General features: G+C 40.0%; 1 protein-coding gene across 5 annotated transcripts in view; it reads left to right on the forward strand.

Annotated features, from left to right (window-relative positions):
* The first annotated feature begins 1,375 nt into the window (after positions 1 to 1,375).
* The window catches only part of CYP20A1 (cytochrome P450 family 20 subfamily A member 1), a 77,337-nt gene continuing 63,876 nt past the window's right edge, over positions 1,376 to 14,836 (forward strand). The window contains exons 1-5 of one of the 5 annotated variants that reach the window (XM_036073910.2): positions 1,381 to 1,522; positions 2,204 to 2,241; positions 9,637 to 9,686; positions 10,463 to 10,629; positions 13,461 to 13,603. In XM_036073910.2, the coding sequence (XP_035929803.2) occupies positions 13,478 to 13,603 (126 nt within the window). In that variant the 5' untranslated portion in view covers positions 1,381 to 1,522; positions 2,204 to 2,241; positions 9,637 to 9,686; positions 10,463 to 10,629; positions 13,461 to 13,477. Of the gene's footprint in view, positions 1,523 to 2,203; positions 2,242 to 9,636; positions 9,687 to 10,462; positions 10,630 to 13,460; positions 13,604 to 14,836 lie in introns of those variants that run through there. The other 4 variants (XM_036073912.2, XM_036073908.2, XM_036073914.2 and 1 more) reach the window with 4 other exon arrangements.

The following is a 14,836-nucleotide window of genomic DNA, read 5'->3' on the forward strand; positions in this document are numbered from 1 at the left end:
AGTTAAAAGTACAATTTCTGCCAAATGAAATATCACATAGCAACATTTTGTTCCATTTGCTATAGATGCCAAAAGAGTTGGCATTTTCAATGAGATATGTTTCATGCTTAAGCAGTAAGTCATTTATCATAGATGTTCTAAAATGCAATCTCGAATGATTTCTCTTACCGAATTGCTGCCTTTGTGTGTGAGACAGAGAGAGAGAGACAGACTTTATACCGTTAAAACTACATACCGTTAAAACTTTGTACCATTAAAACTATAAAATCTGTACTTTTAGGAGCGTTCACTAAATGGAGCACCAGTAAGTAATGGGCCTTGCTCTACATTATCCATAATCAAAACTTGAATCATGTGACAGAGAAGAGGGATCTTAGGGTATTTTTATGCTCAGAACAACTAGTGCTAAATACTAACGAGCATTTTGCCAGGAGCTGTGCTAAGTACTTTTCATAAAATATCCGATTTATTTCTGCGGGCAACTCTGTGTGGTATTATTTCCATTGTTTTACACGAAGGAGATGGAAGCTTAGAAATTTCAATTTCCTGCAACTCTAGCGGAAGTTACCCATCACTGAACAGTTCACTGCCTTCACTCATGAGAAAAAGTGTCTAGGAATCACATTTATTAGCACATCAAATAAATTCTTTCGCGAAACAAGGAGCATCTAACAGCGCTTGACTCTGACATTTCCCAGCCCAGGTGAGCTTGGGTCAGTGGTTCTCACTGAGGTCAACAGCTTTGTTAAATAAAACACACACCCCTCTCGCTCCCAGAGTCCGAGTCCGTAGGTCTGGGATAGGGTAGGGAAATCAGCGTTTCTAGCAAGTTCCCCGGTGCTGCTATTGGTGCTGTTGTTCCGGGGGCCACACTGTGAGAATCTCTGGTTTACGGGTTTTTTGTTTTTTACAGATTTTATTTACTTATTTGAGAAAGAACATGGCGGGGGGGGTCAAGGGAGAAGCAGACTCCCTGCTGAGCAGAAAAGCCCCACGCGGGACTCGACCCTGGTACTCCACGATCATGACCTGAGCCGGAGGCAGTCGCTTAACCGGCTGAGGCACCCAGGCGCCCCTGGTTTACGGGTTTTAATCTTAAATCCACTGGGAAAGTGTTGGTCCGGGCAGAGCGATGGTAACCGCTAACGTGTTTTAGGAGCCCGGACTCCGCTTTCCCCTGCGGCTCCGACCCCAAGGCCCGGGGACGCGCCGTGATGCCGCGTCGGCCGTCACCTCCGCCCTGGGGTGCGTCCCCAGCCTCGCCGCCCGCCCTCGGCGCTCCATTGCTCTCCCCGCCAGCCCCGCCTGTCCCGGCCCCGCCCCCGGCGGCCCATTGGCTCGCAGGTCCACCGGGCGCCTCCGCCCACACGCCCATTCCGCAGAACTGGCCAGGCTGAGGCGCTGCTCCCCGAGCGCGGGATCCGAGACGTGGCTCCCGGGCGGAAGAACCATGTTGGACTTCGCGATCTTCGCCGTTACCTTCCTGCTGGCGTTGGTGGCAGCGGTGCTCTACCTCTACCCGGTAACCGCCGTCTCGGCCTCTGGGGTTCTGGCCGCTGCCCCAGCCTTTGTGTTTCCCGCACCCACGTCGCTCTGCACGCAGTGGGCCGCAGGGGGTGGGCCGGAGGGGAGGGTTCCCGCTCTCGCTCCGGCTCCCGCTGCGCGCGGGGGCAGCTCCCGAGCAAGTGACGCTTAGCGGGCGCGCGCGCGCGCGGGCAGCGCTGGGAAGCGCTGGGAAGCGAGCGGCGCGGGCTGCCCCACGACCCCTCAGGCGCCGCGAGCTCAGAGGCCGGTGGCCGCCTGGGTTCTTAGTGCCCGGCTCCCGGAATTGCCACGCTTCTGTTACAGCCTGCGCGAAATGTACTTTTGGGTGGTTTTTTTGGCAATAACTGTGCCAAACCCAAATTATATTTTCCAGTGTGTCTGGGAGGAAACTTGAGGATGCTCCTCTCCTTTGTCCTTTCCCGAGGATTCTCCCAGCATTTTTTTGCGGCTTCTGCCTTCCCATCCATCTTTTCATCTGTTTATGACCGAAATCCAAAGTCCTTGAGGTCCAGACCGGTCTTGCTCTTCGCAGGGCCTCAGAAGCAAATGGAGCCGTGGAATGAGCATTGCCGTGGGTTAGTGCGTGAGCTTGACCTAGCAGCTGGGCTTCAGCTCTGAATCTCGTTCTAGCCTCCTTTTCTCTGCTTGCCTTTGTCAGCCTCAGAGGGTGATTCTGAGAAAGAAAGGAGCTGGTAGGTGAGCAATCATCTCTTCGCCTGTCTACAAAACAAGGGGGTGTTTTTGTGGAACAAGTTGTAAAGTAACTGAACACGCCAAAACATCACTGATAATGACCTAACACCTTCTTAAATGTCCTTTTCAGAGCTGGTAAATAGATCAGATTGGAATATTGCAACTACACAATCCGGAACATCCGGTATCTTTTTTTTTTCCTGAGAAACGAGACGTTTAATGGCTCCAGATCTTGAATTTTTTATAATCTTTAAGTGAGACTGTCCTTTGATTAGTTAATAGAAGGCAACACTGTTTATTTCAACCAAATACGTGTGCCGAGTATGGTTCCATGTACTGGGAGTACAGCAGTGACAGCCAGGCAGGAAATTCCTGACTGAATGTATATTCTGGTGAGAGGAAATAGGTAATCTAAACAAGAAACACAAATGGTATTTTAGTATTAAGCATTATGGAGCAAAATAAAGTTGGCAACAGGTAGGGTTGTTACTTTAAAGTAGGACGGTCAGTTTTTTTAAGGAGCTCCATACTGTTTTCCAGAGTGGCCACACTACCTTGCATTCCCACCAGCAGTGCCAAAGGGTTCCCTTTTCTCCACATCCTTGCCAACACTTCTTTCTTGTGTAGAACTACCCTGTGATCCAGTAATTGCACTACTGGGTATTTACTCCCAAAATGCAAAAACACTAGTTAAGGGGTGTACATGCATCTCTATTTTATAGCAGCATTATTTATAATAGACAATTTATGGAAGCAGCACAGGTGTCTGTCAATAGATGAATAGATAAAGAGGATGTATATACACACAAATACTATTCAGCCACAAAAAAGAATGAAATCTTGCCATTTGCAATGACATGGATGGAGCTAGAGGGTATAATGCTAAGTGAAATAAGTCAGAGAAAGACCTACCATGTGATTTCACTCATATGTGGAATTTAAGAAACAAAGCAAAAAAAGAGAAAAGGAAAAGAGGAAGGCAAACTAAGAAACAGACTCTTAACTATAGAGAACAAACTGATAGTTACCAGAAGGGAGATGGGCAGGGGGATGGGTGAGGTAGGTGATGGGGATTAAGGAGTGCACTTGTCTTGATGAGCACCAAGTGTTGTATGGAAGTGTTGAATCACTATATGGTATACCTGAAACTAATATTACACCGTAGGTTAATTATACTGGAGTTAAAAGAAAAAGTAGGATGGTCAAGAGATAAGGAGAAATTTGAGTGGAGACCTGAAGGGGATGAGGGAACAAGCCATTCAGGTATCTGAGAAAGCATTCCAGACAAAGGGAATAGCAAATGCACATCTTCAGGGGGAACCATACTAGTGTGTTCCAGGAAAACAAGAACGAGTGTGGCTGGAGTGGAGTGAGGAAGAGACTAGTCAGTTAAAATCAGAATGATGGGGAGGTAGGGCAGATTTTTGTGGCAGGCCGGTTTATGGACTTGGCTTTTATTCTGAGGTAAGCCACTGGAGGGTTTCAACAGAAGAGTGACATTTTAAATGTAAGGGAATTAAAATTTAGTTTTACTAGTTAAATTTTAAAAGAATCATTTTGACTGCTATGTTAAGAAGAGACTTAGGGGCCTGGGGCAAGGGTAGAAGTGGGCAGAGTAGTTTGGCTGTTATAATAATTTTGGTGAGATATGGAGCTGGCTTGGACCAAGGTAGGGGTAGCAGAGGAGCAATGAGGGGAATGTTTCATTTGAAGCATAGACAGTTCATCCACAGTAATAGGAAAGAGGGCGGAATATATGGGCACACATGTAGGCAGATGGTAGTGTGGTGTGGAAGTTGTCTCCTGATTGCTTTCACTTTTTCAATGGAATAGAAGCAAGATTATCAGTTAATGGTGAGGATAGGGGATTTAAAGAGAGAGAAGGAGCAAAATAGCCATCTAGAAGATTATGGAGTGGACTAGGGAAGTGTATGACTTCCAGGCAGCTCACTTGAGGTTCATGAAATTAAAATAAGACTCTTCAGCGTGGTTGTGTTTTTTTCTTCAGCTGTGTGGGTTCAGGGGCAGTTGATCAAATGTTGGATTATAATTAGAATTGGTGTTTTGCTATGATACCAGGATACAGGGCGAAGTAATGTTTCTAATGACAGACCATGGAATCTGAGCTGGGTAAAGTGGAAAATGAATATATGAGTGGGTGATTTAAAAGTACTTTTGGGGTAAAAATAGTTTTTGGAGTGAAGATACTAAAAATAAAATAGTGAGAAGGAAAGATAGGAGGTGCTTGGAGATTTGGATGCTTGGTGTTAAAACTCTGGAGATGTTGAAGTTTTTGGTCATGTCAACCCTGCACCCATCCTTTCTTCTTCTTTTTCTTTTTTTTTTTTCCCTGAATGTACTTTTTCTTAAACTAAGATTGTAGAATTACAAAATTCCTTCAACCTTGGAACCTTAAGTAGGATGCCCTCAAATGGACTGATTTTAGTCCTTAGGGAGACAATGCGTGTTGCTGCCTGTTTAAATACAGTTCAGTTGGAGCCCCAAGAGTGTCAGTGTACTGCCTTGCTTTCCAGATGCCTCCTTCCTGAGCCACCGGGAGAAGTGGGCACCTGAGCAGGGACCTTCAGGTGACTTAATTTGGTTCACCATTGCCTACTCAGTTGAAGAACGAGTTTTCATTCTTGAAGAAACTCACGGAAGGGCATGTTTCTCACGGGTTCACATACCAATTTCTACAAAAATGTCCTTGGTGCAGCTTATGCCAAGTTATTATGGAGATTGTTCTTGAGTATTGCATGACGGCTACGAAGTTGGAACAGGCAAGCCATGAGCGTGAAAGCTTTAATTTATCTACCTCATTTATTTTTTATTTTTGTAGCCATAGTGTCTATTTTCCTATTTTCTGACCACTGAAGTTTTCTGATGTCTGTCTTAAACCTGAGTTGATGTGTGATGGGAGCAGCTGGACGTTTAAGATATTTTCGTGATTCTTTTTTTTTTTTTTTAACTCCTCCCTTTTTGTATATGTAGTGCTGAAACGTGGTCTAATGGTTTAACAAGGAAGGAGAAAGAAGGACCTTAATTTCTGAATGGAGAAGTCTCTCTCTTTGTGGAAAAGTTGATCAAGACTGTTATCAAAAGTTTGTGTTATTGCATCTGACTTTAAGATCCAAAAAAAAAAATTTTTTTTTTGCTACATTGTACCTTTTCTCCTGGAATTGTAAGCGAACACAATGCTAGTACCTATTTACACTGTGAAGTGGATATTGTTACAGAGAACACACCCGAGGCTTTCTCACTGTTAAGGAAATAATGCCCTTGTGAATGTATGCTCTATGGAGAAACCCCTGTAGTTTTACCTGCTGATGCTGTCTGTCTTGTTGAAGAATAAATTTTGGATGTTTTTTTCCTCCCCACCTCCAAAAAAAATCTAATGTATGACCATGGGAATGTTGCTGAGGTAAGGTAGAGGCTTGAGTAGGGGAGAGATGGATCAGGGAAAGAGGATAAACTTCTGTAGGAATAGGAGTGTGGGATGAGGGAAGACCTGGGGATGGTAGTCCTGGCCTTTGTGTGGTGTCTAATATAAATAAGGAAAAAGGTCATAATAACATTGTGGATAGTCTCAAGGCAGATGGTAGGGTGAGGCTATGAATTGGGGAGATTGAAGTTTTGCAGGGTCTTGTCCGGGTACATGCCAATTTTGGGATCCCTCTCATCGTTTTGGCTCTTTGGGAGATGTGGATGTAGTAAAGGGCAGGAGAGCATTTTACCTGGCATTCTGGGGTTCACTCTTCATTTTTGCTGATGAAGTGTAGATAGAGGTTGATCTAGGAGCCATTTTATCCAGAGTCTATACAGATTTCTAAGGCTCCCTCTTCCGGTTTGCTGATGGAGTTGTAGAAGGCAGTATTAGGCTAGCGGGGAAGGATTGTACTTAGTATTTCCACATTGTTAGAGTTTATTCACTCCTGCCTATCAGTAGTTTTTTTCCAAATATTTCAACATTTCTGTCATAACACTACTTTGTGAAGCTGTCCAAATATTCAAAGGCATCAGTTGCGTTTTCTTTCCCATGAACATATCCATTCTGGAGCTTTCCATCATCCTTTCCCAGTTGGTACTGGTTACAGTCTCCTTCAGTTTAGCTCTTGTCCTTTCACTGTCATTGTGGGTATTCTCTTCACCTGTGTTGTATACCCTATTTCCTATTTCACTACTGTAGGTGCTGCAGCACATCAATTTCCAGAAGCTTCCTAAGGACGTGTGCATGGAAAATACATTTTATGAGACCTAGCTTGTTTGAAAATCTTTCTGTTCAAGCTTACACTTCAATACTAGTTTGGCTTGGTATAAAATTCTAGGTGGGAAATAATTTTCCCTTAGAATTATAGGGACTACCACCCTCCCATCCTGTTTTTCCTGAGTCTGGAATCTCGAAGTCTCCTTCTAGAAGGTTGGTAATCACAGGAATGGAGAAAGACACCTAAGATGTCTCAGGGATCTGTACACCAACTTTTCAAGAATTGTTAGAGTCTATGTCTTGCCTTGTGTCTTACCCTGTCTTTTGGTTACTGAGAACAAATCTGATTGCTTTTTTGTAGGAATGCTCCTTTCTCCTCTGCAGACCCCCAGAGGAGGCCTCTCAACTATGTCAGTTAATCACTTTTCCAGCAGCTTAACACTTCCAAAAAAAGTGTTGAATTGTTCCTCTCCCATTCTCTTTATCCTTGTTTTCTCCTTTTTTATTTCTTCACTTTCATTTAGTGGGATTTCAGGAGGAAGAGATAGTTGATGAATGTTATCAGTCTATCATGTTTGAAGAGAAATCAAGAAGCTTGTTTTGTTTTGTTTTAAAGATTTTATTTATTTATTTGACAGAGAGAGACACAGCGAGAGAGGGAACACAAGCAGGGGGAATGGGAGAGGGAGAAGCAGGCTTCCCGCCGAGCAGGGAGCCCGACGTGGGGCTCGATCCCAGGACCCTGGGACCATGACCTGACCCGAAGGCAGACGCTTAACGACTGAGCCACCCAGGCACCCCAAGAAGCTTGTTATGTCATTAATAATTTTAGCCGGGGGGAAAAGTAGGATTTTTTTTTTTTTCTACCACTGACTTTATCTTTCTAATTATGGAGTTCCTTCCATCCTTTTCCCTACTATTTATAAAATTAAACTTGACAAGTTTCTGTCATTGATGAGACTGTAGGACAGAATACAGTGTAGATTTAATTATCAGTTAAATACAAGTTACACATACTGTTATCTAGATAGCATTCTTGTAGCATTTAACAGAAACAATAAAACTCTTCAGTTAGTACCATTCAATCTAGTATTTCTCTTTTGGCATACATACCCCAAAAGAGGAAAAAAGTAAAATTGTATAAAGATTTTTATAGTACTACTTATATTAATGAAAAAACAAAAGAAAGAAAATAGCCCATAATGATGTAATGTATGGTGATTAACATAACAATAAAAATTTTTAAAAAAATAGCCCAGATGTTTATAGCAGTATAGTAGGAAAATGATTAAGCAATTTCAGCTACATGATGGTACATAGTTTAGCCTTTAAATGTTCAAGTATGTTGAATCAGCAGCACCTGGGTGTAGCAGTTGGTTAAGTGTCTGACTGTTGGTTTTGGCTCAGGTCATGATCTCAGGGTTGTGAGATCGAGCCCCACATCAGGCTGCATGCTCAGTGTGGAGTATGCTTGAGATTCTCTCTCCCTCCCTCTCCTCCTCTGTGTGCATGCATGCATGTGCCCTCTCTCTCAAAATAAATACATCTTTTAAAAAAAATATGTTGGAGCGCCTGGGTGGCTCAGTCGGTTAAGCGGCTACCTTCGGCTCGGGTAATGATCCCAGGGTCCTGGGATCAAGCCCCACGTCGGGCTCCTTGCTTAGTGGGGAGCCTGCTTCTCCCTCTCTCTCTCTCTGCCTCTGTCTCTCTGTGTCAAATAAAGAAATAAAATCTTTTAAATAAATAAATAAATAAATAAATAAATAAAAATATGTTGATTCACTATGTTGTACACATGAAACTAATATAACACTATGTTAACTGTACTGGAATTAAAATTTAAAAAAAGAAACATTTTCCTTTCATTAAGATATAAAAAAATAAATGTTCAAATAAGGAAATACTTATTCATTTACTTATATAATGTTAATTAGGTAAAAAAGGGCAGAATGCCAGATAGGTAAACTCTGATTAGTATTAGTCAAAATTACTGACAAAATTCAGAATTGATTCTGGAGTAAATATTTTAGGTTATTTTCTCTGTAAATATTTAGTTTATTTAAAAATTATTTTCTAAAAATCCTATTATAAGAATAGTATGATTGTCATAAAGTTAAATAAAAAATAACACTGATCCCAAACACAGCAACTGTAAACCCAGTACAAAATTGTTAAATATTAAAATTCCCCAAACTTTTCCCCAGTTCATTTCTTTTTTTTTTTTTTAATTTTTATTTATTTGACAGAGAGAGAGACAGCGAGAGAGGGAACACAAGCAGGGGGAGTGGGAGAGGGAGAAGCAGGCTTCCCACGGAGCAGGGAGCCCGATGTAGGGCTCGATCCCAGGACCCTGGGATCATGACCTGAGCTGAAGGCAGATGCTTAACGACTGAGCCACCCAGGCGCCCCTCCCCAGTTCATTTGTTAGAGGTTGTTACTTGAACAATTTGCTATGAATTATTTTGTTATTTGTTTGCATGCCACACACCTCCCTGACAATAATGACTACATTAAAGCAAAAGATGAGTATCATATTGTATTTTGGTAAATTCTTTGACTAGGAAGAGGAGAACTATTTTAGGAATGAATCTGTTGTAAGCATGACATTGATTTTTTTTTTTTTATTTTATTTATTTATTTATTTTTAAAGATTTTATTTATTTGAGAGAGAGAATGAGAGAGAGAGAGCATGAGAGGGGAGAGGGTTAGATGGAGAAGCAGACTCCCCGCTGAGCAGGGAGCCCGATGTGGGACTCGATCCCGGGACTCCAGGATCATGACCTGAGCCGAAGGCAGTCGCTTAACCAACTGAACCACCCAGGCGCCCCGATTTTTTTTTTTTTGAACTAAGACAGATGGGACCATTTATAGACTCAGAAAAACAATAAAAATGGTGCTTAATTATATATTGGTTGATGTAGAATGGATGTTAAATTTTTCGGCTTGTTAATTGACACAGGAAGGGTATTAAGATTATTCTTTTATTATTCTTTTAAATACAACGAACCCAGTTTTTATATTTTAATACAGAAAGCATTCTTGAGATTCAACGAAATTAGAAAGCCATCACTTAAGGTCCTGCAGATGTCTTGGCAAAACATATGATTTATGGGATATACGATTATGTATCATATACTAAATTATGTATTATATACTAAATCATTATACTAAACTATTTTTAAATTTCTCCTAAGGCTTCTAGACAAGCTGCAGGAATTCCGGGGATTACTCCAACTGAAGAAAAGTGAGTAGTTATTTTTTTGGGAATTCAGTAGAGTTAACTCTTAATTTTTGGGATTAAAACTAAAACCTATTTTTAGATTACAGAGGTTATTTAATTCCATTGTGTACTCTAAATTTATCTCTGGGCATATAGCCTGAACTTTGTTAAGAACAGAAAAGAGGGCTGTATAAATAAAAAAACTTGAATTGCTTTTGGGGTATCTGGCTGGTTCAGTCAGTAGAGCATCCAACTCTTGATCTCGGGGTCGTGAGTTTGAGCCCCACGTTAGGTGTAGAGATTACTTATGAATAAATAAATAATAAAAGGTTAAAACACACACATAAATCTTGAAAAAGTTTAATTGTTTTCACTTTCTCTAGCCAGAGAGTATTAAAAATGGAAAGATAAGATAGAAGGAAAGAAGAAAAGAATGCCATAGCTGATCTGATATTTTAAATTAGCCTATGATGATGTTCATTGCTTTCTCAGAATGAGATGTTGCAAAAATTAGATCGTTTTCCATTGTCTGAGTCAGATGTTCCTTGTGTATCTTTCTTACTTGGCTTGAACTGTTATAAATCCTCAAAATATCAGACAAATCCATATCTGAATATAACCACAGAAACGAGAAGTCAAATTTAATTAAGTTTGGGATTTTGCAGTAATTTGTATTACATGCACCTCTGCTCTCTTCTATTGACACAGTTAATTCAGAATCAACTATTGTTTTTCTGATTCTTCCAAGTTAAATTTCTTATTTTTCCAAGTTATTTTGTCAAATGTTGCTCTTTTCTCAGGGATGGTAATCTTCCAGATATTGTGAACAGTGGAAGTTTGCACGAGTTCCTGGTTAATTTGCATGAGAGATATGGGCCTGTGGTCTCTTTCTGGTTTGGCAGGCGCCTTGTGGTTAGTTTGGGCACCGTTGATGTACTAAAGCAGCATATCAACCCCAATAAGACATGTAAGTTTAATTATTTTTCTAATTAGCTGATCCTTATCTTTTAAGAATAAACGTCTGGGGACGCCTGGGTGGCTCAGATGGTTAAGCATCTGCCTTCGGCTCAGGTCATGATCCCAGGGTCCTGGGATCGAGCCCCACATCGGGCTCTGTGCTCAGCAGGGAGCCTGCTTCTTCCTCTCCCTCTGCCTGCCTGTCTGCCTACTTGTGATCTCTCTCTCTCTCTCTCTGTCAAATAAATAAATAAAATCTTTAAAAAAAAAAAAAAAGAATAAACGTCTGTTAGGAAGAGCCATACATTGTTCATGGGTAAGAATAGCTAACATTTATTGAATGCTTTCTATTATGTGCCAGGCATTATGCTAAGGTCTTTGTAATTATTACCTCATTTAAGGCACAGTATTGTAAAATGATTATTTTTTCCTTCAATTTATAGGTATATTGTAATGTAAATTCCAACAGAATTTTTTTGGAAAAAATAGTTCCAGGGTGCTTCTGTAATAGTAAAGGTACTTGAGCAGTCAGGAAACATCTAGAAAAGAATATTAATGAGGGGAATACTTGTACCATCAGGTAGAGCAATGTGCTATAAATCTAGATTAATTTAAAGACTCTTGTACTGTGATAAGGCTAGACAGATTGATGGAATAGAGTAGATAATCCAGTTAGACAAACCAAGTATACATGATAAAGAGAGCATTTTATGATAAAGGGGAAAAGTAATACATGGTTTTGGAAAACTGGTTAGCTATTTGGAAAAAATAAATCTGCATCCCTGCCTTACTCTTTACATCAAAATAAATTCCAAATGATTAAAATTTGAAGTCATAAAAGTATTAGAAGAAAACATGGTTAAGTATTAAATTGGGGGTGGGTGTTGATAAACCTTTTCTTACCATAACTTGAGATCTAGGGGCCATCAAGCACAAGACAGGTAAAGCTGTCTACATAAAAATGAGAAATTTCGGTACAATAAAAAACACCTTGAAAAGGGATGGAAAAGAGAGAGGTGGGAAAATGTTGGCCACATATTACTACACATGATGTGTAGTAGTTGATTACTGTATTTCTATAACATAAAGGTACCATGACAAAGTTTATAAGAGAAATGGGGAAATTATTTACTACCCATATATATAAAGTAAATAAAAACTAGTGAGAAAATAAAAGTAAAATGCAGTTGTAGAAAAATGGGCAAAAACAAGTTAATTAAGAAAGAAGAAATAAAAATGCCCAGTAAGCAAATGAAGATTTCAACCTCATTAGTAATTAGTGGGATGCAAATAAAAATGAGAGTTTTACCTATCTGACTGGAAGAGATGGAAAATATTGGCAAAACTCATTGTTGATGAGGGAATGGAGAAACATGGGATGTAAATATTTTATAAACCTGGGAGAGAAGGTTGACAGGATCTTTGACTTAGCAGTGATATCATAAGGAAGTTATAAATTGATACTCATGTAAATGAGAAAAGACATATTAGTATTATTTACAATAAAAATTTGAAGCAAACTTAAATGTTTTTCAGTGGCTGAGTAAAAGAATATATTCAGCCTTTAATATGATGACATGGATTTATTTTGTTTATCAAATATGCCTACTGTATGCCAACACTGTTATAAGCCATTTACACGTATTAACTTACTTAATCCTTAGGACAACCTTATGAAATAGATATTAGTGAAAACTGAGATACGAAGAGATTAAGTCATTGGCCCAAGGTTGCACAACTAATTAGCGATGGAGCTAGGACTTGAAGGTAGGCAGTCTGGCCTAAGTTTGTGCTCTTAATCACTAAGTTTTCCACAACATGGAAGGATGGCTCTGTCAGGAAATACAAAGATGAGTAAAACCAGACATGGTCTCTGCTTCTGTGGAGTTTATAGTGTAATTTGGGGAGTAAGGGAAGCATGTAAACATTATTTAAATGATCGTGCTAATGAACTGGTAAAGTGCGCTGAAAGAAGGGATTGTATTCTTTGCAAGATTTGACATACGTTTTGTGTGTCTCTGTCTGTTAAGTAATGTTGACAGCTATAAAAAACAATCTTGAAAATGTTTAGCGGTATCTCTGTAGTGACATTTAGATGAATTTTATTTTCTTTGTATTTTACTGTTGTTTTAATTTTTTTTTTTTTTAAGATTTTGTTTATTTATTTGACAGAGAGATAGAGAGCAAGCGCAAGCAGACAGAGTGGCAGGCAGGGGGAGAGGGAGAAGCAGGCTCTCTGCTGAGCAGGGAGCCCGATGTGGGGCTCCATCCCAGGACCCTGGGATCATGACCCGAGCCGAAGGCAGCCGCTTAACCGACTGAGCCACGCAGGCGCCCCAGTGTTGTTTTAATTGTTAATGTTAATTGTTAAATTGTTAATTTAATGACAATGTATTTTTTGTATGAAAACAATAGTCATTAAAGAAACACTTAAAAAATGGAAGAAGAAGAAAGAAGAAATTTCTGAACTCGGCTAAATAATTTTAACTGTAATAGTTGACCATTACACACAAACAACAATTTTGCTTTAAAATCAGTGGAATGAGCTTTTTATAAAGTCAAAGATATGGTTGTCATGTAGATAGAAAATTTATGTAAGTATTAATGATTTATAGTGGAATTACCAATCAGGATGTTGTATTCTTGCCAATTTTTATTGCCTCTTGAACTGTTCATACATAGGAAAGATAGTGAGGGGAGTTGGGAAGAAAGTTGCCATGCTCTCAGCTGCAACCCCCTACCTCCCTGATCTGTTTTTCTGCTAGAGTTTTTATTGTTGTTGTTTTGTTTGTTTTCTGAGTGATTACTTTGTCTCAGAAATGTTTAATTTGTCTGTTTCAGCGGACCCTTTTGAAACCATGCTTAAGTCATTATTAAGGTATCAATCTAGTGGTGCAAATGTGAGTGAAAACCACACAAGGAAAAAATTATATGAAAATGGTGTGACTAATTCTCTGCAGAGTAATTTTGCTCTCCTGCTGAAGGTAAGGTGGTAAGTTTGGCCCAGAATTCTATAATACAGATAAGGGTATATCTTTGACTATTAGTGTATCTTGTCTTTGGTACTTTTTTTCTTACTTGTCTTTTTTTTTTTTTAGATTTATTTATTTATTTTAGGGGGAGGAGCATGCATGTCAAGGGGGAGGGGTGGAGGGAGAGAATCTCAAGGAGAGACTCCTTGCAGAGCATGGATTCCCACTGCCAGGCTTGATGACCTGAGCCTAAATCAAGAGTCAGATGCTCAACTGACTGAGCCACCCAGGCACCCCTCTTACTTCTTTCCAAACTGATTTTTATTCTCCTGAAGTTCTGAAACAAAACAACCAACCACAGAAATCTTAACACCTATACTCCCTGTGTAAGTTGGAATGATGGGATTACTGGGCGTTTGCATAGACAAACTGAGTCATATTGCGAGAGGGACCTGACATTTTTAAGAAGTTCCACGAATTATATACAAAGATTGAGAACAATACTAATCCATACTATTTTCCTTTTGACCCTAAAGATCCGTGGCTGAGCCCTGTGTGCTACCTGACAGTTCTCTGTGTCCCAATAGGACTGTTCCAAACCTTCACCCTTATTTTAGTATTGCCAGTCCTAACCAACCCCTTTCCTTGTTATAGGTGGCCTTGCCTCCTGCTTTGCTGAGACCATAGAGTCCCTTACCTGTAAACTTCCCCACTAACAAACTCTATCCCTCTCAATCTTTTGTTCCTACTTCTCATTTTAAATCTTAAAGAATCCTTTCTTCTGTCCAAAACTAATCCATCCATTTGTGCCCTTTAAAAATAATGGAATTTATAAAATTAATACATGGTTGCTGTAGAAAACACGGAAAATCTAACTTTAAAGAAATCATCCATAATTTCACTATAGATGTATATATGGATGAAATCATACTGTATGTACAATTTTATATGCTTTTTCACTTTAAAACATACCATAGGGGCACCTGGGTGGCTCATTTGGTTAAGCAGCCGACTCTTGATTTCTGCTCAGGTCATGATCTCAGGGTCCTGGGATTGAGCCCTGCATTGGGCTCCACACTCAATGGGGAGTCTGCTTGAGGATTCTCCCCTTCCCTCTCCCTCTGCCCCTTCCCCTGCTCGTGCTCTCTCTCTCTCTTTCTTTCTCTAAAAATAAATAAATCTTTTAAAAAATATATCAGAAACATTTTATCATATCCTTAAAACTTATCCAAAAATAACTAAAAT

The sequence above is a fragment of the Halichoerus grypus genome, chromosome 4 (genome assembly GCF_964656455.1).
Source record: "Halichoerus grypus chromosome 4, mHalGry1.hap1.1, whole genome shotgun sequence".
Taxonomy (NCBI): Eukaryota; Metazoa; Chordata; class Mammalia; order Carnivora; family Phocidae; genus Halichoerus; species Halichoerus grypus.